The 25,567-nt window shown below is 43.8% G+C and overlaps 1 protein-coding gene and 1 long non-coding RNA gene across 4 annotated transcripts in view; one reads left to right on the top strand and one right to left on the bottom strand.

Moving 5' to 3' along the window:
- RIGI (RNA sensor RIG-I) overlaps positions 1–25,567 on the top strand; it is a 64,805-nt gene that overhangs the window by 33,891 nt on the left and 5,347 nt on the right. For all 3 annotated transcript variants that reach the window (XM_070248736.1, XM_005605049.4, XM_070248735.1), the window contains 13 exons: positions 338–485; positions 1,494–1,616; positions 3,097–3,186; positions 3,587–3,740; positions 4,280–4,538; positions 6,206–6,368; positions 7,853–7,972; positions 11,379–11,536; positions 12,504–12,639; positions 13,393–13,541; positions 16,012–16,102; positions 18,289–18,459; positions 19,657–19,808. In XM_070248736.1, coding sequence (XP_070104837.1) covers positions 338–485; positions 1,494–1,616; positions 3,097–3,186; positions 3,587–3,740; positions 4,280–4,538; positions 6,206–6,368; positions 7,853–7,972; positions 11,379–11,536; positions 12,504–12,639; positions 13,393–13,541; positions 16,012–16,102; positions 18,289–18,459; positions 19,657–19,808 — 1,914 coding nt within the window. The remainder of the gene's footprint in view (positions 1–337; positions 486–1,493; positions 1,617–3,096; positions 3,187–3,586; positions 3,741–4,279; positions 4,539–6,205; positions 6,369–7,852; positions 7,973–11,378; positions 11,537–12,503; positions 12,640–13,392; positions 13,542–16,011; positions 16,103–18,288; positions 18,460–19,656; positions 19,809–25,567) is intronic.
- LOC138920430 (uncharacterized) lies at positions 11,531–17,440 on the bottom strand. Its single transcript, XR_011431591.1, has 3 exons — positions 17,115–17,440; positions 15,106–15,329; positions 11,531–11,717 (listed from the first exon to the last, which is right to left on the bottom strand). It is a non-coding gene; the product is annotated as an uncharacterized lncRNA (long non-coding RNA).

The following is a 25,567-nucleotide window of genomic DNA, read 5'->3' as shown; positions in this document are numbered from 1 at the left end:
TTCCAAATCTCTCTCTGCTCATATGCTCATATTTTGAATGGTTGTCAGATGGATTGTTTTCCTCATATTGGTGCTGATGACAAATATAAGATCTCAGAGGAGGTGAGAAGGCCTGGCTTAACGTAGTGATATCATGTGTGGAGGACAAGGATGAAGGAAAGGTATCTTAAAAGACTGTACTGGATGGGGCAAAAATGGTCATGAAAAAGACCTTTCGAACCATAGTATATGATGACTTTAAATCAGGTAGTGATTGAACTGATATTTCTTCAGTAAAAACTCATAAAAGGAAACCTTTTGAAGTAATTGGTCAATCAACTGTGGTTGTGTTGCTTAGGTTTGTTCCAACAAGGGGCTGATGGCAGGTGCAGAGAAAATGGTCGAATGCCTTCTCAGATCAGACAAGGAGAACTGGCCCAAAACTTTGAAACTTGCTTTGGAGAAAGAAGAAAGCGTGTTCAGTGAGCTGTGGACTGTAGAGCAAGGTGGGATGTTCCAGGAGAGAGCTCTGCAGGGTGGGAGGGGCTGAACCTGTGCTCTGCCTTCCTGAGAATTCGCCTCAGGGCCTCCTTCATTCCTATCTGATTTTGCTCACAGCCAGAGGGGTTTTCCCCATGGTACATCTCTGGTGAGAGACCAGCAGGAAATCTCTGGGAGGCGAGTGCCTACTTGCCTACAGAAGTAGTTTGGTTGTATATAACCCCTAAAAATGGACCAGGGCAAACGGCTCTCATCCGAAATTAGCCCATCTGGCCAAAAGGACTTGGGGAAGGTAGGGTCTGAGCTTGCTGTATGAGTTTAGATTATCAGAGACATAGCTTGAAAGTACTACAGTTAAAGCTTCAAACTCCAGGACCCGCCCCCTTTTCAGAATAGACTAATGGTAGACATTGCCTGGTTCTCTGGCCTGGAAGCCATCTGAACCAGAACAGAACTGTGAAGAATCGGTTGTGAGAAGCATCTGAGCCATCGTTTGGCTTCCTGAAGCTAACGCCTTCTCCGAGCGTTGTTGCAGGCTGAGTGGTAAAGTTAGCTTTTCCTAGGCTTCTTTAGATCACAAAGTTGTTCCAGAAATTGTATAAATACACCTCTGATTTCTTGGGTCAGATCAAGAATGGAAGACATCAAGGTCTGCTGACCGCTGCTTCTCTTCTTTAGTGTACATGTCAGTCACCTGGAGAGCTTGTTAAAATGCAGATGCTAATTCAGTGGAGGCTCCAAAGTCTGCACTTCTAACGAGTTCTGGAAGTTGCTGGTCTGTGTTCCACACTTTGAATAATAAAGCCCTAAATGACATTGGGGTTCAAACTCCAAACTGATATTTCAAACTCAAAAAGATTCATAAAATTGTTTTAGGAGGTGAGGGTAGTGGTTGTGAGAAATGTTAATGGAAGCTTAAAAATTTAGTATTAGGACCTCTTTGTGGGGCTTTCATCATCAAGACTATAATTACAATATGTAAAGATACTAACATGATTTTTGGTCTCATAAAGGTGCAAAAGGAGTTGAAACTAAAGATCTTGGGGATGAGGAAATAGAAACTTCTGAGATACAGATTTTCTACAAGGAAGAACCAGAATACCAGAATCTGAGTCAGAATTCAAGTCCGCCTTCAGGTACCCAGCCCTGTTCTTTTCCATAATGATGCCCTTCACTTATTTTGTGTGGGGATGCGTTTTGCAATGCCAAAAGTCACAGCCTTCTGAACAGATTTTTAAGGAAAATTAAGAAAGAAAAGAGAATTTATATTAAAATAGAGACTTTTTCTATAATTAGAAATGTCATTCTCTCCCTTCCATAGCTATTGTCAGCTTCTTCTTTCTCTTTCGTCGTCTTCTTTTGTCTGCTTTTATCACTAAGAAAGTATGTGCATGACTGTATGTGCAAATGTGTGCAAAGAGAGTCCTCCCAGCTGCTCAGCATCTGTGAGATCCCAAATCAGCCCAGCTTTCTAAAGAACTGCTTCTGCTATTTGTGAGTCACTTGCTCCATTTCCTTTTAAGATCCTGGGGCTGCACTGTCAGTTGATTAGGTTTGTGCACTGCACAACTGTGCTTGGCTGAGAGGTTGAGTGGGCGCTGAGATCCAGCCTGTGCCGTGTGCTCCACAGTGCGCAGAGGAGCTGTGTCCTCTGAGAGAGTCTTCTTTTTCTAATTCACACGACGGCACTGCATCAGTTAGCTGGGGTCCTATAAGGCCTGCCTTAGGTTTCTAGAAGCTTATTTTCATGAAGGCACCAGAAAGTTGCATAGTAAGCTGTAGTAAAAAGTTATTGATAAAAGGGCATCGGGGAGGAACTTAGGATTAATAATGAGTAGTGTTAGAAGGATGGTGTGATTTTAGGATAACACCATCAGAAGAAAATTTACAGGTTACTTCTGCAACTGAATAATACAAGATTCTTTTCATTCTGGAATAAAATCAATGAATGTTAAGTTGCTTTGAATTTTCCTGACATGTAGAGATCCTTAGTGAACTCAGTTAACCTTTCAGAAATTCTCCTTTTCTCTAAAATGGATAGGTTGGACTCAGTGTTGATTTCCAAGGTCTTGTCCAACTCTTAACATCCTATATGCTTATCTGCTAGTGAGATAAAGCCTCTGACTGTTTTTGAAAACTTCGGTTCTGTTGCTGGGAAATGCTGCGTGAGAGCCTGCAGAATTACACAGCGTGGGTGCTCATCAAGAAGAGATTGCTTTGGGAGTTCAGGATTTACAATTTGGTGTTTTTCATACCTCTCAGAGGGATTCGTTGTTGTTTCGTCTTGCATAGCTTTTCCTATAACTGGTGGCCCTCTCCTGCCCTGAGTTAGGCTATTCCTGCTTTCGTTTCTCCTTAGTAGGCTCCCATGGTTGTTTAAGAAAGAAATCTGTGTGGGATTTTTTTTTCCTGTCTTACCACTGGTGCTTTGTCACCGGGGGAGAATCCTGTGCTTCAGATCAGTGGAGAAGCTGGAAGGGTTAATAGAGACAAGCATTCCTGACTTCCAGAAGTGAGGCCTTTCTTGCTGGAGTCAGAATTCCTGTCTGTTTGATGGTAGCTATTGCCTGGATTCCTCAGGGCAGCAACTATTTGGTTGTTCCTTTTGTGTTACAGAAGTGGCCCCATTGAAGATAAGAAATTACCAACTGGAGCTCGCTTTGCCTGCCAAGGAAGGAAAAAACACAATAATATGTGCTCCTACTGGTAAGCCGATTGCCGTTACGTAGTCTGTTTCTCTGTTTGCTGCTGCTTTTTTTCATTTATTGAATATGGGTCGAAATGGGCAAGTTTTAGTTTTTTCGTTGTTCCATTTGTCTTTTGCGAAAACCGTCCTAGTAATGTAGTCACAAGGTATTTTAAGGAACGTGAGGAGGGAAAGACAGATGCCCTCATGCCCTCGAGCCCCACTGTCTGAGTGCGTGTCACCCAGGAAGCAGCTTGATATTTCTGAGTCATAGTGTAAGTTCTGCAGTTGTTAACCCATCCACCTTACCAATTTGCTAGTGAGCGCAGTGGTTTTAGGGGAGCCAAAAATAATTACCTTTCTGCAGAAATATTTTAGTATAGTATCAGTTACGTGTCTTCTTTTTTTATATATTAAAAGGTTGTGGAAAAACCTTGGTTTCGCTTCTTATATGTGAACATCATCTTAAGAAATTTCCACAAGGACGAAAGGGGAAGGTGGTCTTTTTTGCTATTCATCTCCCACTGTACGAGCAGCAGAAATCCGTATTCTCGCAATATTTTGAAAGACGTGGGTAGGTATAACAGTCAGTCCACCTTCTTTTTCTCTAGCTTTGTGTCATTGGTGTGTTTTCTGCTTTGATTTGTTTTTGGAAAACCATGATTCAAAAAATTTATAATAGATTCAGCTTTTATATAATCTAGATGTAATTCCTTCATGGATTTAAATATTTTTTATTAGAGATGCCTGAAATCCTAAACTGCTTTAGAGTGAGTAAATGACTTGAGATTAGTTTTACAGGTCAATGGCACATTTAATTTTTTAATGATTTTATAATTTATTTAATATTACCCCCTTATTTAAGTACTATTTGTCTTTCTGGGTGGTTTGAAAGAATTAATATCTACTATTGACTATTGAAACTAGCTTGCATTTATTGATCACTTACCATGTGTCGGGCTCTGTGCTAAGCACTTAACTTGTCTCCAGATGTATTCCTTTTGAACTTAGGGAGAATTTAATGATCTTTGTGGTTCTTTGTGGATCTTTCATATCTTTGTGGTTCCTCATTCACATCGTGGTTGGTCATAGGGACGTTCTGTCATTTTCCAGGTACAAAGTTGCAGGCATTTCTGGAGCAACATCTGAGAACGTCGTAGTGGACCAGATTGTTGAGAACAATGACATCATCATTTTGACTCCACAGATCCTCGTGAACAGCCTTAAGGATGGGACTATTCCATCACTCTCTGTCTTTACTTTGATGATGTTTGATGAATGCCACAACACCAGTAAACACCATCCTTACAATATGATCATGTTTAATTATCTAGATCAGAAACTTGGAGGCTCTTCAGACCCACTGCCCCAGGTAACTCCAAAGTCAGAGAGATTCCTCAGAACTGTCACCTTCCTAAATCCTATGTACTTACCCTTGTGGCCATGTTGAAGATGTCCTTCTCAGGTCGTAAATCTATATTGTACAACTCCTTGATTAATTTTGATTGATTCATTCATTTATTCACTTAAGAAACATGTATTAGGGACCTCCATGTGTTGTGCACTGTGCTAGGCACGAGGGATACAAATATGAAAAGACATAGTCTTTGCCCTCAAACAGCTTAAGTCTCATAGGGAGCCAGATATGTAAGAATTATGTCATAATTTGTCATGATGGGTACGAGGTGCAGTTGGAATAGAAATGAAAGAGCTCCTAAGTGTGCTGGAAAAGTGAGGCCAGACCTAACAGAACGTCAGATTACACAAAAACTAACAAGAGTTTACAAGGCGGATAGCTGGATGGTTTTCAGTAAAGGCGAATGTGTGTCCAGAGGCGCAGGGCTATCGTGTACTCAGAGATCTTGAAGCTTTTCGGTATCACCTGGCTGCAGAGTGTGAAGCAGTGAAGCAGGATGGGAGAGAGGCAATGACTGGTAGAACGAGGTGCCAGGAGAGACCAGAGGGTGTGAGATAAGTAGGCAAGGGCTAGACGGATCAGTATGGGAGAGCAGATGGAACACCATTTTTGTGTCATCACGGGGAGGGGATGAGAAGAGTCAAGACAGAGTAGCTCATAGATGGGGCAGGAAGGGTAGGGGATCCCTGGCATAGAACCCCTCTTTTCTCTTGAATGTAGGAGAGGTAGATAGATGATTTGCTGAGAATAATCAAGATGGGAATGGGGGAGGGGGCTCAGGGTGTGTGGAGAGGATTCGAAAGGGGAGGGAGAGCTGAGAGGAATATACAGAAGAATGGGTTGGTCATACTGGGGCCCAACTGAGGTTGGAAACCAGGAATTTATAGTATACCAGTCTCACGTTTGTGTAAGGTTCTCTAGCCCTAACAGTTACCTGTTGAGGAAGCCCAGGTTAGAAGAGCTTCAGTATGGTGCCCAGAGACAAAATTCAGTAGCAGTAACATTTCTTACAACTTTTTCTTCTAGAATAAAATTGATAGTTAACTAGATACCTTGCTGATGAGTCATTCATTCAATATTTATTGAGCGGCTACTAGAGGAAGAAATAAGTATTTATTAGGTGACCATTCAACTAAATTCTTTACAAATGTTATCTTACTGAACTCGCACAGCTACCATTTTCAATAGCTGTTCCCCAGCTCTACGGGGAGCTGAAGAGACTTGTCCAAGGACACACAGCCAGGGTGATGTGGCTGAGGTTGGATGGGAGTATGTCTGATTTCAGCCCTTTTCATTTTCAGTCTGTTGTTCTGTGTATCATGGGGGGTCACAAGGGTAGAGAGGAGAGAAGTCCCGCCTTGGAAGGGTTTCCTCTTTGGGTTTCTATGCTGATTTGTGTCCAGCTGATGAGTTGTGATACCTGCATTTATTCAGTGCTTTGCCTAATGGGGACCTTTCCACTGGCAATATCATAGAGAATGTCAGGGAAAAAAAAAAAGGTGTTTTTGCTCTTTATCTGAAGTTAGTAAGGAAATCAACTTTAGCAGGAAAGGGTTACACGAGGGCTTGTGGCAACGTCATGCTATTTCCAGACATCTAATGCTTTGGGATGCTCCTCAAAGGTCGTTGGGCTGACTGCCTCCGTTGGTGTTGGGGACGCCAAAAACAGAGATGAGGCCATGGAACATATCTGCAAACTGTGTGCTTCTCTTGACGCGTCAGTGATCTCGACCGTGAAAGACAACTTGCAGGAACTGACGGAAGTGGTTTATAAACCCGAGAAGAGTGAGTGGGATTCAGTAACAAGCCTTTGGGACTTTGTTAGCCTCTGTGATTCCTGGTTCAGAGCCATTTAGATGAGCACTGAATTTTAACCCTTTCTCTGTTTAATAGAAAACATTTAACCCCAAACTTGGGAAATAAGCACATTTCTAGCCTCTCTCCCCAACTAAGCGCTCTCCCCGAGTGATGGTGTGGCCTCTGGAAAGCAAATGTCCCTGCTCTTCAGTTCTCTCAACTCAGACAGGGCCCAGCACTGAGAGAGATCATGAGAAACCAAGCACGGGGATGCCTCCATCCTTCCCTGGGTCCAGGCCTGAGGGAGAGACTGTGTAGACATTCATTATTTGAATATGTGTCTGATAATTTTGGTTGACGTGAAATTATCTCAAATCATCATATCTTTCCTCAAAAGATCAGAATATGATTTTTAAAAATAAGATTGACTAATAAATGTTTATGGAATACCAATGCTCTTCTAACCCAGCAAGGGAGAGAGGGGTACAGAAGATATGTATAACTTTATCCTTGCTGTCTGAATAGCATATGACCGCATGGGTATGAGGCAGAACAACACACCTCCACTAGTCAGGGAGGGGTCAGCTGAGGTCCTTCATGGGAGCTGCCTCTAAGGAGTTTAGAGAAGGTATCCAGTCTACACTTTTTAATATCACGTACAAATTTCTTTATAATCTGGTCCCCCCCGCCCTCTGAGCTGCATCTCCTCCCTCTTCCCATGAACCCAGCCATGTTGCATTCCTCTGCACTCTGCAAGTCAGTCACGCGCTTTCTCTCCACCTTCGTCCGTTCTGTTCTTTGTACGTGTCTGCGCTCACTTCCTCCTCACCTCTTCCCCCATTTATCCCACAACACTGCCTCCCCTGGAAGAACTGGAGCGTCCTTTCCCTGTGCTCCATGACCCCTTGCACACACTTAGGGGACAGCACTCAGTCGTGGTGATTGGCTAAGTGTCTTTCTCTCCCCTAAGAACACAGTCTTCTCTGGAGCAGGAGTGTGTTGTTTTCAGCTGTCTCTAACCAGAACGTGGCACACGGCAGGTGATTAATAAGTTTCTGCTGAAACATCACAATAATGAATGTTAGGAACATCGCGAACACTCCTTGGGAATCGGGGGTGGTCGGGAGGGAGAAGAACAGAGAACAGAGACAGGGTTAAAAATGTGGCCCCTGCAGAGACAAGAAGGATATCAGCCTCGTAAGAGCAGAGGCTCTGTGCTGAGTGACAGCACAGAGTGATAAACTGGATTAGACCCAGAGATGTTAGAATCAGCGCCTGAAGCACATGAGAGCTGTTGCAAGCTGTTGGGGCTTTGTTAGGGCATTTCTTATTTTGTTTAGCTGACCTGCTTGTGAGCTGGGGGTCTCAGGTCTCATGGAGAAGTGACAAAGGCAGGAAAGGTGTGGGGATGTCTACTTAGAACTGTGAAACGTTTTTCCTGAAAAATGCTCATTTTCCTTTGATGCCTCTAGATTTCAGGAAAGTGGAGTCACGAACCACCGACGGTTTTAAGTGCATCATATCTCAGCTGATGAGGGAGACAGAGAGTCTGGCAAAGAGCATCTTTGACGAACTTGGTGCTGTCACTCCTGGTGAGATAAAGCTCATTTTGTGTCCTCTGCATCTAGGAATGGTCACCTCTCGTTCACCAGGGTCTGTTTGCATTCTCAGTTCAGACAATGTGCAGACCACATCCACAGGTTGACTTCTCGATTATGGGTTATTCAGGTACCTTATGAGTCCTCTGTTATTCTCTCTCGCTTTTTTCTTTTTTTTTAATCCAAAGTAAATCCATCTGGACACACACAGCTGAAAAATACCCTATTCAGATCAGTTCATTGCTCTCTTGACCTTCCAAATTAGCTTTCCATCCTGACTTCCTTACTTATATGAATGAAACCACCATGCCCGTGATGGTTCAGGTTCAAATCTGGGCGTGGTCTTTGATTCTTTTTGAGACTCTCTCATGAAGTCACCAAGTTCTATTCTTTTCATTCATTCATTCATTCATTCATCGGTTCATCCATTCACCAGGCAGTGTGCTAGGAGTAGAAATGACAAGATCGGAGACATCCCCACCCTCGGGGAGCTCACAGTCAAATAATGAGAATCAGATGGGAGCAATTTCCAAGCAGCAGGGTGGGAGAGAATTACACACTGGGTGCCATGGGAGCACATGCCGACTCTGGCCTGGACTGGGCTGCAGGGAAGGCTTCCTGGGCGGGGGGGGGGGGGGTGCCTGCGACAAATCTTGCAGTCAGCCAAGTTAGGGAGGAGAGACAATCAAGTGAGGTCGCAAAGGCCTCAGGCATGGAGGGAGGAGAGAGCACAGTGAGATTTAGGAAGTACAGGCATTGCATGATCGCTCTAACATGTGGGGAGTATAAGGAGTGAGGCTAAGGGGAGAGGCGGCGGGCAGACAGGGAAGGGCCGGGTCGGCCACGCTCAGTCTGAATCTCACCCTAAAAGCAGCGGGAAGCAGCTGAAGATGTTGAAGTGATTATTGATGTGGTCAGCGTATCAGTGCATGAAGAGGGCCACACAGAGGCCATGGAGCTGGGTCGGTGAGAGAGCAGGCTTGTGCAGGGCGCTGCGGAAACCAGGCGTTAGGATGGAATGACTGACTGGATTTGGTGGGAGAGAGGGGAGAGAGTGGGCGGCTCCCTCCCAGGCTCTGGCTGGCTCACCTATACATGTGCCAGCTGGTGGTGCTGGTGCCAGAACTAGGCGCAGCTTTGGCAGGTACAGGTGAGTTTAGGCTTCTGGAGATGCTGAGTCTGTGACATCTCTAAGACACCTCATGGAGTCTCACCTTCTCTCACACTGACTTTGCTTTTCTCTTTCCTTTTCTCTCACAACTTGACTTAGGACTTACCCTAATGGCCTTCTAGCTGGAGTGCACACTCCCACTCTCTTTTCCACCCCCCCCCCCCATTGTCTGGTTAGGCTTCCTGAAATGCTGGTCTTGTCGTGTCGATATCCTGCCTGACAGTCTGCGCCCTGCACACACATCTGCTCCTACTTCCCCAGTCTTACCTTCCACGCCTTCCCTGCTGGAATCCTCTGACTTAGCAATTCCTTGAACATGTTCATTCCCTTGTTCCTTCATTCACTGCCAGGCAAGATGCCAGGCGATGGGAATACAGCCTGGGCCCTGAGACGCAGCCCCTGCCCTCGTGGCACTTCCAGTCTAACAGTAAAGCCAAAATTAGATAAGTAATAATGATAAAGCAACAGAGGAGGGGTTAGGTGGGTGGTGATGATAAGGTGTGCTCCAGACAGAGGGAACAGCATGTACAAAGGCCAGGGAGTTGAGAAAGTCTGGGGACCTCCATAAGCCCTGGAACATTCAGGAAGGGGAGCAGCTAGAGATGAGAGTCAGAAGTGGGTGGAGACCCTGCCATGGAGGATTCTGAGCTGGATAGGATTTTGGCCAGAGGAATCCACCAAGGGCTTTTAAGCAGTGGGGTAGCACAGCTTCTCATCTGCGATGTTGGCAACTCCCCCTCGCTGCTGAGTGGGGCGTGAGGAGCGAGGAGTGGGTTGCGGGGAGCAAGACGGGAAGCAGGGAGGGAGGTTGGGAGGCTGTCCTGTTATCTGGGAGCATTAGGACATGGTCCAAATGGGGCAGGTGGCAGAAGGGTAGGGAGACCTGAATGTCTACCTTCTTGTTCCTCCCACCCGGGTACCCTACCTCCACCTTCTCATACGTCCAAATCCCATCACCTGCTCCTTTCCAGATTGCTTAGCTTATTTTCACACCTGCTCAAGTCCAATCAATCCTTGTGGATCCATCCGGTTCACTGCTGGCCTCTTGTTTGTAGTCTGGGCTGGAGGGAAGCGCGTCAGTTCTGCTTGTTTGGGGAGCCCCCTTTGTCATCTTACGACAATGTGTGGGTGAGAGGAGAAGTTTAACCCAGAAATGCAGCTCTCGCCTCTGAATTTTATTGTTCTGTGATCTGCCCAAGGGGTCCTGGGAGCTGAGCCTAGAGTAACTCATAGACTGCGTTGCGTGAGAACAGGGCCGTGTCTTCCTCACCCTTTCTCCCCAGCACCCTGCACAGAGCCCGCAATTCTTGAACCAAGCAACAGAGGCTTAGCTCGGGAGATGCATGCGTACGAAGCATCCATGATAAGTATCTTTCAAGCACCTGTTCTCTGCTTGGCCCCATGAATGGTGCTGTGGAGATCAGACGGCCTAAGTTCACAGCACAACAGGAGAGGCTGTGTTGAGTTCTGTCTTTCCTGCTTTTAAATCTCCTCCTCTGTTACGATCTATTATTTTTACTGACTGCTCTTTCATTTTTAAAGGCTAAGTTAGATTTTTTTCACGTCCATTGTTTCACTTCTGGGCTGCTTCGGTGTCAGCTCATAGAGCCAGTAAGGCTGGGGCATGGGACACACATGGATTTGAATTCCTGCGTTCCCCCCATGTTCTAGCTGTGTGACTTTTGGTAAATTACTTCACTTTTCTTTTTTTTAAGGAAGATTATCCCTGAGCTAACTATTGCCACTCCTCCTCTTTGTTGCTGAGGAAGACTGGCCCTGAGCTAACATCCGTGCCCATCTTCCTCTACTTTACTTGTGGGACGCCTACCACAGCGTGGCTTGCCAAGCAGTGCCATGTCTGCACCCCAGATCCAAACTGGTGAACCCCGGGCTGCAGAGAAGTGGAACATGTGAACTTAACTGCTGTGCCACTGGGCCGGCCCTTACTTCACTTTTCTGAGCTTCAGTTTCCTCATCTGTAAAATGTAAAATTTACCTGATGGGGTTATGAAAATGAGCTGAAATGATGATTGTAGGCCCTTCGATTCTTGGTGCATAGGAACTGTTCAGTCAACAGTCATGCACATGCACACATACACTGCTGGAAGCTCAGACGTCTAGAAGGCCTACTGTGTTTACAGAGAGTAAGAAAAAAAGAGAGGGCGAGGCACGCTTCAGACCTTAAATGGCTGACCTTACGGCACAATGAAAACCTTTTTTTTTTTCCAGAAAACTTATCTCGCTTTCAAAATCGGGATTTTGGAACACAGAAATATGAACAATGGATTATTGCAGTTCAGAAAGCGTGCATAGTGTTTCAGTTGCCTGACAAAGCCGAAGAGAGCAGGATTTGTAAAGCGCTGTATCTGTACACTTCTCACCTGCGGGTACGTTCCTTCTTTGGAAAGGCCTGTTTCACTTGCAGCAGCTACTGGGAGCTGCGCTGTGGCGGCTGACAGAACATCAGCGTTTCATCTTGTCCCCGAGAGCTCATTAGGAACTTTCCAGGAGGTTCTTATGAAGCAAACTCCAAAAGTTATCCCATTCAGCATCCTCTTTGTGTACTTTCTGAAACATAAGAATAGAGGCAACAGGACAGAAACAAAGGCTGGAGATCTGGGCTGTGCCTCCAGCATTCCCATGATTGACGTGACCGGAAAGAGTTGGGTGATGACGAACATTATTGTAGATATGTGACCCATGGCAGCCGTCTTTGAAGTTCAATGAGTGGCTCCTGTTGCCATATCCTGAAGCATGTGTGTTCTTACCTTTGGCAAAGCCACGTGCTCAGAAATCCAGGCTCTCCGGTTGCCTTCTGCGTCACCAAGAAGTTAAGAAACAACCACCAACACCTCTGCTTATCGTGCCATGGAAAATATTTAAAATGTGCTCCATCAGTGTTCGTTGATAGAATTTTCATGAACCTGATTGAATATTTGGTGTAGGTGGTGGGGGCCATGATTCTGAACAGGTGCAATTACAATTCAGTGAGTGCTTTGGATGTATAGTGATGAAGTGGAAGTCTGAGTTATGAGGCAGGCTGATGTGGAAGTTGATTTGCTTTCGTTTTTTAATCTTTGACATGTACTTGTTCTTGTAATTTTCTCTTTGTCTTCCTAGGTTTAATTCTAGAATCCAAAGCGATCCTAATTAATCAATGATTCTAGCTAATTGAGATTTTGTTTTACAGTATTTTGTTAGGGACCATTCATCTTAAAAAAGCAAGTTGGAATAGATTTGAGAAAAGTTTATTCTTAAAATTAATTCTGTGCTAAGTACAGCTGATTGAACTTATGTACAGTGAATGTGTTAGACGTTAGAAACACATTGAAACTCAGTTTTCATTTTAAACAGAAATACAATGACGCCCTCATTATCAGTGAGCATGCACGAATGAAAGATGCTCTGGATTACTTGAAGGACTTCTTCAATAATGTCCGAGCAGCGGGATTTGATGAGACCGAGCAAGATCTCACTCGAAGATTCGAAGGTGGGTGTTGTTTCTAGAGGAGGAAGGCATGGGCACCTGGCGACAGCACACTTACATTGTATTATACTTAGCATACAGTGATGCTGAGGGAGCTGTCCTGGGCTTAAGAAGATATTATTGATGGCAGGACTATTAATTAAGCTTCAGTGAAATCTGGTACTTATGGAAAACATATACTGCTTACACCATTTCCTATTTTGAAGAAGGAAAAATAGTAGGATTTGCAAGGGATATATCCCTTAGAACTAGTAAATGGATAGCATTTTTTGGTTTAATTTTTAGTAATTTTATACAGGCTTAGAAAGTACAAAAAAGTGATTTAATGATATTAAAAGACTATAATTTATATATCCTATATAAAGAAGAAAACCAAAATGGCCTATAATCCCACTGCCCTCATATTATGAAAAATATAGGAAGATATTAAATGAAAAGCAAGTCTTTCTTTTCCCTCTGTCAGATTCTTTTTCTCAAAGGTAATTACTATTAATAATTTTTGGCCTATACCAAAGTATTTACTATACATATATGCAACCCAGTGGTGTGCTGCTAAACAGTGAACAACCAGCTCATTGGGGAAAAAATGTATGCATTTATCAATGTATTTAATATATGCATTAAATCAGTGGTTATTACTCATAAAATTCTGGTCAAAGATTGAGAGATTAACTGTTTGAACTATAGCTAAAGGTCACAGTATGTTCTAGATTTCTAGAATTTATAAGCCATTTATAAAACGTTCCCCTTTTGCAGAAAAGCTACCAGAACTAGAAAGTGTTTCCATGGATCCCAGCAACGAGAACCCTAAGCTCAAAGACCTCTGCTTCATCTTGCAAGAGGAGTACCACTTAAACCCAGAGACGAGAACCATTCTCTTTGTGAAAACCAGGGCACTTGTGGATGTAAGCTTCCTCCCCCTCATGGATGACAGATTGATCCAGGACCACTTTATTGAGAACACTGTCCTCTCCCCACTGCTTTGCGCTCAAGCATCCCTATATGTGGGGCCTGTCTCTGGGCAACCTGTTCTTTTCTGATGATGTGTCTGTTTATCCTTACACTGTTTATCCTTTATGCCTCACTGTCTTAACCTCTCTAGTTTATAATGTTTTGACACCTATAAACCAAGCACTTCCTATTTTTTATTCTTTTCATCAATTTAAAAAATTGTAGCTATTCTATGGGCTCGGTAGTGGCATCCCACTAGGGTTTTAATTTGCATTTCACTAATGGCTGACACGGTTGAGCATCTTTTCATATACTGATGAGCCATTCCTATATCTTCTTTGGTGAAGTGTCTGTTCACACACCTGGTACCCATTTTAAAACTGGGTTTAACTGGGTTGTTTGTCATGTAATTGTTGAGTTTTTGAGAGTTCTTTCTATATTCTGACAAAAAGTTCTCTGTCAGAAATGTGATTTGCACATATTTTCTTCTAGTCTTTTCATTCTCACAACAGTATCCTTTACATATTGAAAGTTTTAACTTTTGACAAAGTTCAGTTTATCAATTTTTTTCTTTTTGTGGATTGTGCTTTTCTTTCGTTTATTTTTTTTTGAGGAAGAATGGCCCTGAGCTAACATCTGTTGCCAACCTTCCTCTTTTTGCTTGAGGAAGATTGTCACTGAGCTAACATCTGTGCCAATCTTCCCCTATTTTATGTGGGATGCCACCACAGCATGGCTCGATGAGCAGTGCTAGGTCCGTGCCCAGGATCCAAACCTGTGAACCCCGGACCACTAAAGCAGAGCGCATGAACTTAACCATGCCACTGGGCCAGCCTCTTGTGGATTGTACTTTTGAAATTGCCTCTAAGAACCCTTTGCTTACCCAAGATCATAAAGATTTTCTCTATGTTACTTTCTAGAAGTTTTATAGTTTTACATTTGAAATTTAGGTCTACAATCCATTTTGGTTATGGGTTGAGATGCGTTTTTTTCTTTTTGTATGTGGACATCTAATTGTTGCAGTACTGTGTATTGAAAAGACTATCCTTTCTCTTTTGAATTGCCATCGTAACTTCTTCAAAAATCAGTTGACTGTATTTCTGTGGATCTATTTCTGGACTCTCTGTCCTGTTCCGTTTGTCTATATATCTGTCCTTTCAGCCATCCCTCACTGTCTTGATCACTGTAGCTTTATAGGAAGTCTGGAAATAGGTAGTGTGCGTCCTTCAACTGTTTTCTTTTTTTCAAAATTGTTTTATCTATCTTCCTTTGCCTTTCCATTTATATTTTAGGATCAGCTCGTCCACACCTATGAAAAAATCTGCTGGGATTTTGTTTGGGATTGCATTGAATCAATAAAATTGGGGAGACACGACATCTTAACAATATTGAATCTTCCAATCCATGACCATAATACATCTCTTCATTTATGTGGAGCTTCTGTATTAGTTATCTATGGCAGATCACAAATTACCCCAAAACTTAAAGGCTGGAAACAACAAACATCTATTTTCTTACCATTCTATGGGTCAGGAATCTGGAGATAATTTCACTGGGTGTTTCTGGCTCAAGGTCTGTCATGAGGCTGCAGTCAAAGTGTTGGCCTTGGCTGTAGTCATCTCAAGGCTTGACTCGGGAGGATCCACTTCCAGCCTCACTTACGTGGCTGTTGGCAGGCCTCAGGAGATGTGCTTCTAAGCTCACTCATGGGGGCCTCTCCCCAGCCGGGCAGCTGGCTTCCCCTAGAGTGAGTGATCCAGGAGAGACAGAGAGAGAATGCTTAGTAGGGAGGTCACAGTCACTGTGTACCTTCCACTGGAAAGTGATACCCCATCCTGTCTGTCGTATCTTACTCCTCAGAAGCGAGTCAGTCAGTCCAGTTCACACTCTAGGGGAGGGCTTACACGCGACCCTGAGCACAGGGGGTGGGGATCACCTACCACATCTTCTCTGGTTTCTTTTATCAGTGTTCCGTCATTTTCAGTATGCAGATTCTGCACGTATTTTGCTAGGCTAATACCTAAGTATTAATTTTTTAATGCTATTGTTTACAATACTTTTGTACTTTTAATTGTTTGTTGCTGGAATATAGAAATACAACTGATTTCTGTATATTGATTCTGTGTCCTGAGACTTCACCAAACTCACTTATTCGTTCTACATATCCACTATTCTGAACTTTATTTTTTTCACTTAAAAAATATCTTAGAGATTAAACCACATCGGATCACAAAGATCTATACCATTACAGTTAATTATTGGTTAGGATTCAATCCCAAGAAGCCTTTTTCTCAGGTTTGTCAGTCTGAAAACTGTCTGTATACTAACTTAAAGGGTTTTTTTCCTCTTGCATATATTTCAATGTTGAATTAATCCAGATGGTATACAAATAGTGTGCAACTGATGATGGCTTGTCATTTTCAGGCCTTAAAGAAATGGATTGAAGAAAACCCCAAACTGAGCTTTCTGAAACCTGGCATATTGACTGGCCGTGGCAAAACAACTAATAACACAGGTATTTATATATCGTGAGTTGGATTTAGTATACTGTATATATGTATATATATAAGAATATGGGTAATATACTCAAATTCTTTCTTAATGCTTGTATTAGTCAGGGCTCAATCAGAGAAGCAAAACCAGTAGGAGTTTATACATACACACATATCTCTTGTCTATATGTGTATGTTCACACACACGGGCGTTTATCACAAGGAATTGGCATATACAGTTGGACTGGAAGAGCAAGTCTGAAGTGGTCAGGAGCAGGCTGGAACCCCACAGGCAGGAGCTCCTTGGAGTCTCTGAGCTCAGGGAATGCCTAAGCCCTCTTATAAAGGGCTGACTTGATTAGGTCAGGCCCACCTAGGATGAAATCCCTTTTGATTAAGGTAATGTCAACTGATTAGGAACTTGAATTACATCTGCAAATTCCCTTCGCAGGAGCACCAAGATGAATAACTGGGGACTGTAGTTCAGCATAGCCCATTTGACACATCAAAAGCCATCACAGGGCTCAAATGTCAAAACCTTGTATGTGTTACCTCCTCCCTCATGTCCTGCAGACAAAACCAAAGTTATTGTTTTAGATATTGTTTGGGCATGTTACTCTCCTGCTCAAATTCTCAACCAATAGATTAAGATTAACTGGAAATAGAAATGTTCTGTGATTATTTTATCATTATTGTTTAAACTCTAGATGCTTTTGTGTCTATTATGTATTTTACAATTAAAAAAAATATCCAAGCAGACATTCCTGAAATCTAGCTCAGGTGTCAAAGGATGAAGCTGCCTCTGGGATCCTCCAGGAGCGTCATAGGTCGCCAGCCCTCACCTTGCCTCTCACAGCCCTGCTCCCCGTGCCTTGGTGACCGGCACTGACAGGCCCTCACTCTGTCTCTCCTGTTTAGTGTTGTTTATCACAAACAGCCCCCACCCTGTCAGTCCTCAGCCATCACCCTTGCACTTTCCCCCTATGCAAAATTTAAACCTCATGAGTCTAAAAAGTAAATTCAGATTTGGCTTACCAAATGAAATCCAACACCATGTTATTGTGGTTGGATTCAAAGTTCTCTGCCATCGAACATGAGTCCAATCTGATTTTCCAACTCCACAAATAAGCAGTCAGAATATATTTTGTTTGTTCATTTCTTCATCCATCCATCCACATTTATTTAGAACATACTCTGTACCAGTCGTTGTGCTTCTGCCAAGCAGCCTTCTCCAGCCTCCTAAGACTAGTAGAGGTGTCCCTCCACGTTCCCATAGTGTCCAGTTCTGCCTCCATTTCATTCCTCATCCCATTGAATTATATCTTCTTATTTATATCCTTCTTCCACAAACTCTGAACTCCCTATAGATAAAAATGGACCTTTTAACCATTGTATCCTTATCTGACAAACCGTAATTGCTAAATAAGCGTTTGAGGAACAAATGGATGAATGAGTTCAGAAATTAATGGAGTGTGGTGTCTGTCCTGGGCATGCTTATTGCTCAGCAGAAGATGATGGTGAAAAGAAATTGTTTTGGTGTTAGCAAAATATATCTCAAGATTTTGGCTGCCAATATGCTAGGAAAAAATTGGAACTTTTATAAATTCTGTTAACTCTGAGGTGGAGAGCACTGAAATTCTTTGTACTCTCCGTCTGTCGGCGCCTGAGAGCTGCTCACTATTAAGGTCCTTTCAAGTTCAAGGCCGGGTTCTGTCGCTAGCTAACCTGGCCGTTTACCATCCCTCCAAACCTCAAGGTGTCCGTCCATAATGGGGAATCATAATGCTTGCACAGCAACCTCAAAGGGCTTTGTGAAGTAAGTAGATGTGAAAATATTTTGTCAGCTGTAAACTTCTATCCATGTGCAAAGGTGTTATGATTAGCTATTGATATTTTTGCAAAAAAAAAAAATCAATATTTATTTTGAGATAACATGACTGAAGCCACCTGGCTAGTAAGTGCTGCAGCTAGAATTTGAACTCAGGCCACCCTGTGGGCAGAGTCCAAGTTGTCAGACACCACCCTAAATGTCCTCTCTAAAACAAGGATAGGAATGGGCCCTACTGCCTGGGGTTGTTGTGACATCATGAATACAAAGCACTTAAACAGTACGTGGCGTGTAATAAGCATTCCATAGTTAATGGCTATTTTTTCAAGGGTAAAGTTCCCTACCTGGTGAGTTGTATAATGCCCTCTGACTCTGACGTAGGAATGACCCTCCCAGCACAGAAGTGTGCATTAGATGCATTCAGAACCAATGGAGATAACAAGATTCTGATCGCCACCTCAGTTGCTGATGAAGGCATCGACATTGCTCAGTGCAATCTGGTCATCCTGTATGAGTATGTGGGCAACGTCATCAAAATGATCCAAACCAGAGGTGAGAGAATCTTTGCTGCCATTACTAAGTGGCTGCCAATTTGTCTGATTTGTGAGTGTGTCTGTCACTCTGGCCTTTCTCCTTTACCGGGTCATAGTTGGGTGTGTGACCAATGGCACAATAGACTCTGGTATCCTTGGCTCTAAAAGTGGCTTACTTGGTCAGGATTGGGTGGCTACAGTTTTGTCCACTAACATATACCCTGTTTGATTCAAAAACAATGAATTTTACTTGACCAACACTGACTGACATATGTATTATGGAAGCATTAATTCCCACTCTGATTGAGGCTTTGGCAGTCAACGTGTGCACCTTTCATGGTTGTGTTAGGTGCTGGTGGGCCCCCTGGATTACAGAAGAGATCCTCCAAGGAGTTCTTCTGTCCCACTTGAACTAGACAGTCTCCTGCCTAGTCCGTCTTCCTTTTTCCAATTTCTGTAACATCAGCTGCCACATTACTTTTCCTGAAAAACAGCTCTGAGCCTGTCACTTCCCTGTATAGAAACTCCAGGGGTTCCCCAATTTTCTTGATGTTAAAAAGTTTTCAAAATCCAGCACCCACCCGTCTTTCCAACCTTATTTCTCATTCTTCCCCTTATTTATTATCCACTTCAGCCAGCTGGACTTGCTCCCTTGTTGAAGGAATTGCTCACGTGCTGCTGCTGCTGGCTCCGTTTTGCCTCTCCCCTCCCCCTGTATCAGCTGTTGCCGATTCTCCCAGCGGGCAGCAGTCTCTCTTTGGAATGACCATAAGCCTTTATATCCGTCTTTCTTTCAGCACTCATCATTTCTACCTATATTTGGCTGGTTGTGAACATAACTTACTCTCCGTTTCCTAGAAGGCTCTTGGGGGAGAGTCTGTTTATTATTCGTCTCAGAGCGCTCACAGCGTCACTCCTGAGGGTTCACGTTGGCTTGTCTTTAAAGCAGTGACCCTGGCAGGGTGCAGTGCAGTCACCCTCACCATGGAGACCCTGAGGAAGCCGGGTTGCGGAGGCTCTCGTTTATCCGCATGGTTGACGTGCGGGTGCACGCTGCATTTGAGTCCATCCTCTAACTGCCCAGCTGCCCTAGAAAGCGGGATTCAGTGAACCAAAGCTGAATTTTGAGAATACCCCTCTCCCTTTACTTACCTACTCTCAGAGCTATCAGAGTTTTAAATCAAAGACACTAAATAAAATATTTATTTTCTGATAGGCAGAGGAAGAGCAAAAGGTAGCAAGTGCTTCCTTCTGACTAGTAATGCTGATGTAATTGAAAAAGAAAAAATGAATATGTACAAAGAAAAAATGATGAATGACTCCATTTTAAGCCTTCAGGCATGGGATGAAGCAATATTTAAAGAAAAGGTAAGTCTTTGCATCTGTGTTACGTTCAGAATCTGCCTGTAGGTAACCGACAGGGACTGTGCGCATGGCTGGTGCCTTTGACCATATTGCTCCAAGTGTGGCTTTAGAAGAGTCAGTCCATGCTTAAAATTCTGTCCTGCAGTGAACATCAGATTCATTCTACTTTGTCTCAATGTGATTAAAATATATTTTATTAATGCTAATACCTGAAGTTATGTTTTTACATCTAAAAGGTAAACTGAGCTAGAATTGCTCTCAAGTTGACAGCTCATCTCGAGGGCCACACCCAACACTGCAAGACACAGCTCTTTTTGTCTTTTCCTCGTCTCTCTCTCTCCTGTCCGGAGTCCTCAGAGAAAAGCTCCCGGTGCACCATGCAGGCGTCGGAATGCCTGTTTTTAGGCATGGAGAATGATGCGTACTTGGGAGTGGCACAGATTCAGTTCAGCCTCTTGTAGTGACCTTAGTTGGATTGTAATTTCCTTAATAACACAGAAGCATGGAGCCAGGTTGGGGAAAGTCAAGACACACACACACACATACACACACACACACACACACGTTCTCCGGACCCTCTGCAGAGATTTCCGCCTCAGCAGCGTGGAAGCATTGAACACTGCAGGGCTTGGGGGGAGTTTAACATTGGAACCAGTGGTTTCAGTCCCAGTTCTGCCACTTACAAGATGTGTGACCTCGGGGAGTTCCCCTTGGAAATCATCAGCCTCCTCATTTGCAAAGTTGGGAGAATACGGTATTTAACTCACGCGAGGTTCGGGGGCGGGGGGGGGGGGTGTAAAATGAGAGGTGTGCATTGTTTCGCACAGTGCCTGCTATAAAGTGACACTCACACGTGGGGGTTGTTGGCCTGAGGTGTGAGGCACCCTGCAACTCCATGCAGGGGAGCATGGCAGCTCAGCAGACCGGCTCCGTCGTGTCCATACCTTTAAAAAGTCACGATCTGTGTGCTCAAAAAAGTATCGTGAAGCAGAGATCTAGAGCAAACCAACACTTATTTTAGGACAAAATTACAACTTTATGTCGGTAGTTACTCATTTTAAAACATTTCTTCCTAACGTTTGGAGATCAAGATATTTAAAAACGCCTCTTCCACATTTCCAGGGAGAGGAATTGCAGGGAAATTCTTTAGTTCCTCCTTACTTTTACTGAGGACAGGGTTTTTTCACTGAGCCACCTCCCTATTTTGTAGAATATGGGGATGTTGCCAATAAAGGCTTTAAAACCACACTAGCTCTAACACCCATGGCATAATTTTTATCTCCTCCACTGGGTGACAAGCTGCTTAGACTCAGATGTGGCAGAAACAACAGACTAAAAGTCTATTGAGGGAGACGGAGGCCGGGCCAGACGTAGACATCTCCTGTAACCAGCACAAGTCAAGGAGTGGGGTGAGGAGAAAACGGGTTAAATGTCTGTTGAATTAGGTATTTAATAGCATTTGGGATTCCTCTAACACCCAGAGATGGAAAACGGGCAGAGATGGTAAAGAATGAGAAAGAGCCCGGAACAGGTGCAGCCAGGAGTCACTGGCAGCTGCTAATTCCGGGGCAGCTGGGAGCTTGGCGTCTTGGTGTCATCCCTGGCCTGTCATAGGTGACCTGGCCCCGCTGCTCCCTTGGAAGAGGGAGGTTTTGCTTTCACAGGCTTAGTAGAAGTATAGTAAGGTGGGGGAAATCTTATATTCTTGGAACTAAAAGGTCTTACGGTTCCTGAGGGGAGACCCCTTCTGTGGTTTTGCTAGAGGCTTGGGCGTTGGATCTGAGCGCTATGGCCCTTCGCCTGGGCTTCTGTGGGAGGAGGAAACTGCAGAAGAGGGGAAAGCCGTTTGGAGCTCTGTAGGGCGGCCTCTGAGTAGCTGCATCGTCCACTGTCCGCGCGTGGCGACCCTCCCTGGAGCACTGTGGCCCCCGGGACCTCTGGTTACTCTGCCGCCGTCTTACCATGCAGACAGTCCGGAGGTATGCCAGAACTTCCTTCCATGATGGAAGCCCAGGATTCGGTAGTATTTCATTCTGGAGGAATAAGGTATAAGGGCTATTTCTCACAGCTCTAGCTGTGAAGGATTATCTGGGATCAAAATGAGGCAGCCTGCTTTCTTTCCTCGTGGAGTAGAGAACAAGATACGGGGTGACAGAAAGTTCCTTTTGGCAGGAGAGCTTCCAGCCTGTGTACCCGTGCCTGCGCACAGACGGAGCTTCAGGGTCCTGCCTGATTCCCCTCAGTGGGGGGGAGCTGGGTGGCTTCTCCAGCCAGTGCGGGAGGGAGGCCGTGGGCTGGCTACCGAATTTGTGACTTTGGTTGAGCCTCTTTATCCAGTTACTGAGTTTTAGTTCGTCTTAAGTACAGCAGTGGTAGTTAGTTTTAACTGATTAGGATTTATATCTGTTGCCCACGGTAGCATTTTAAATATTTGAGATTGTTAGTTTTTAATTGAATTTTTGTCTATAATTGAATATCATTAGATATATGTGAATGTTTTTTTAATTGGCTGCCCAAAGGGCAAGTGTGTATGTGTACCCTCTTTCCTATCACATTCCCCTACCCCCAGTGTGCCTCAAGGAGTGATGAGAACCATGTCTGAAAAAAGGAAATTAACTGTGGGCAACCCTGTGGCTGAGTGATTAGAGTTCCGCGCTCTGCTTCTGCCGCCCAGGTTTGTGGATTCAGATCCTGGACGTGGACCTTCTCCACTCATCAGCCCTCCTGTGGAGACGTCCCACATATAAAGCAGAGAAAGATTGGCACAGATGTTAGTTCAGGGCCAATCTTTCTCAAGCAAAAAAAGAGGAGGATTGGTGGCAGATGTTAGCTCAGGGCGAATCTTCCTCAGCCAAAAAAAAAAAAGGAAATTAAAATTGCTCATAGGGAAATGTAAATAACCTAGGAATTTCATGTCTAGAAATTTATCCAGGGGCCAGCCCTGTGGCCGAGTGGTTAAGTTCGTGCTCTCCACTGTGGCGGCCCAGGGTTTTACTGGTTGGGATCCTGGGTGCAGACATGGCACTGCTCATCAGGCCATGCTGAGGTGGCGTCTCACATAGCACAACTTGAGGCACTCGAGGCACTCACAACTAGCATATACAACTATGTACTGGGAGGCTTTGGGGAGAAGAAAAAGAAGAAAAAAATGATTGGCAACAGTTGTTAGCTCAGGTGCCGATCTTTTCAAAGGGAAAAAAAAAGAAATCTATCCAAAGGAAGTAATGGATAAGTACATATATGTCACAGTTTTACAGCAGTGGGAAATTGAATTGAGAATAGGAGGCATAAACATCCTTTATTTTTACAAAAACAGTGAAGCTAATTTCAAATGGGATGAGGTGGCAGCATGGGAAGAGAAAATTATATTTTGATTGTTTTCCTAACCTATATTGCAGACCTAAGTTTTTGATATACATGAGATTTTATTTGAATTTGAAGTCCTTGAGAGGTCAGTGGATTCTGTGTGGATGATGAGTGACCAGTAGAAGATATGAGGGGGAGAGGGAGGTTTCCGTTCACAGTGACAGCAGCAACCACAGCTCATACCTGCAGAACACAGACCCTCCACTGAGCCTGCCAGCGCGTTCTTTATGTCAGCAGGCCTCGTGGCTGTCTGTGCAGTAGAGCCTCTTATTAGGTCATTTTATAGGAGGGAGACCGAGGCATGAAAATCCTCAGTGCCAGGGCATCACACATCTAGTTAGGGCTGGAGCTGGCAGAGGCCATCTGTTTAACTGCTGCACCTACTGGCCTAACCAGAAATGTTTGAAGCATCAATAAGGACAACTCCAAAAATTTTACTGAGAGATAGGAGGTGAATTAAGACAAAAGAAAAGCAGTGCCACGTTCTCGAATGGAAAGACTGAATATTTTAAAGATGTACCTTCACCCCATAATCATTTATCGCAACTCATAATCGAAGTTTGAGTGATATTTTTAACTTGATAAAGTGGTTCCAGAGTTAATATAGGATAATAAATAAATGAAAATAGCTGTGATATTTCTGAGAAAATAACTCATGAATGGTATTCCCCTATCGGATACTAAAGCACAAACTGCTATATTGACATGTTCAGGTTCTTAGCACTAGACTAGTCTAACAGACCAGTGCTAACGTCGACGAGCAGTTAACCTGTGCCAGGAGGTTCTGAGCAGTTATAAAGTCATGTTAACTCCCAATAGCCCATGAAATAAATGCCATTATTGTTCCTATTTTGTATTTGAGGAAACAGAGGCACTTTCTGCAAATCACACAGCTGGTAAGTAGTAGAAACAGGATTTGCATCTAGGCTGTCTGGTTGCACCTGGAACACTGGAAAACGTAGTCTAGTCACAGAGAGGCAGCGCCACAGATGGGGCTGGGCAGCTCCTTCTGCCACCGATGTTGTGGAAGTCACCGTGTTCTCTCCTCCTCTGTGATGTTTCCAGGCTCCTTCTTTTGTCATTCCCTTCTGTCTAGAGAACTTCCTTTGGCCGTTCTTTGAAGGAAGGCCTGCTGGGGAACCGAGGTCTCTTCGCTCTCCTTCATTCGAGAATGTCTTGATTTCCCCTTTACAGCCAGGCATTGCTTCCTGATGGGGACGTGTTCTGAGAAATGCATTGTTAGGTGATTTTGTCATCATGTGAGCATCATAGAGCGCACTTACGCAAACCTAGACAGTATAGCCTCCTGCACACCTAGGCTGTACGGTGCTAATCTTATGGGACCACCGTCATGTATGTGGTCTGTCGTTGACCCAAACGTCATCATGCAGCACATGACTGTCTTTTGGAAGGATCTATTGCTGGGTATAGGAGTCTGGGTTGACAGTTTTTTCTTTCAGCATTTGAAAAATATTGTGTCACTTCCTTCTGGCCTCCGTGATCTCTGATGATAAATCTGCTGTCATTCAGATTGTTTTTCTCCTATAGGTAAGGTGGTGTTTTCTTCTGGCTGCTTTCAAGACTTTTTTCTATGTCTTTAGTTTTCGCGTGTTTAATTATAATGTGTCGTGGTGTGGATTTATTTGGGTTTATTCTTTTCGAGATTTATTCTGCTTCTTGAATCTGTGGGCTTATGTTCCGTTATATTAAATTTGGGACATGTTCAGCCATTATTTCTTCCAGTACTTTTTAAGCTCTGCTCTCTTTCTCCTCTCCTTCTAGGACTCCAGTGACATGAGTGTTAGATCTTTTTTTTTTGGTGAGGAAGAGTGACCCTGAGCTAACATCTGTGCCAGTCTTCCTCTATTTTGTATGTGGGTCACTGCCACAGCATGGCTGATGAGTGGTGTGTAGGTTTGTGCCCAGGAGCCGAACCTGCAAACCCCAGGCCGCCAAAGTGGAGAGTGCGACCTTAACCACTATGCCACCGGGCTGGTCCCTTAGATCTTTTTTTTTTAAAATAGCCCTAAACATCCCTGAGGGTCTGTTCATTTTTTTTTTTTTCAGTCTATTTTCTTTTGGTTTTCAGATTCGGTAATTTTTGCTGTTCTGTCTTCCAGCTCCCTGATTCTTTCCTTTGTCCCGTGCATTCTGCTGTTGAGCCCGTTCACTGAGCTTTTTATTTTGGGTATTATATTGAACTGAAAGGTTCTAAAATTTCTATTTGGTGCTTCTTTATATCTTCCATTTCCTTGTTGAGCCTTTATATTTGTTCATGTTTCAAGAGTGTTTATGATTATTTATGAAAGCATTGTTGTTATGGCTGCTTTAAAATCTTTGTCAGCTAATTCTAACATCTCTGTCATGTTACTGTTGGCGTCACTTGATTGTCTTTT

Source organism: Equus caballus, chromosome 23 (assembly GCF_041296265.1).
Source record: "Equus caballus isolate H_3958 breed thoroughbred chromosome 23, TB-T2T, whole genome shotgun sequence".
Taxonomy (NCBI): domain Eukaryota; kingdom Metazoa; phylum Chordata; class Mammalia; order Perissodactyla; family Equidae; genus Equus; species Equus caballus.
This window is presented reverse-complemented; position numbering and strand designations above follow the sequence as displayed.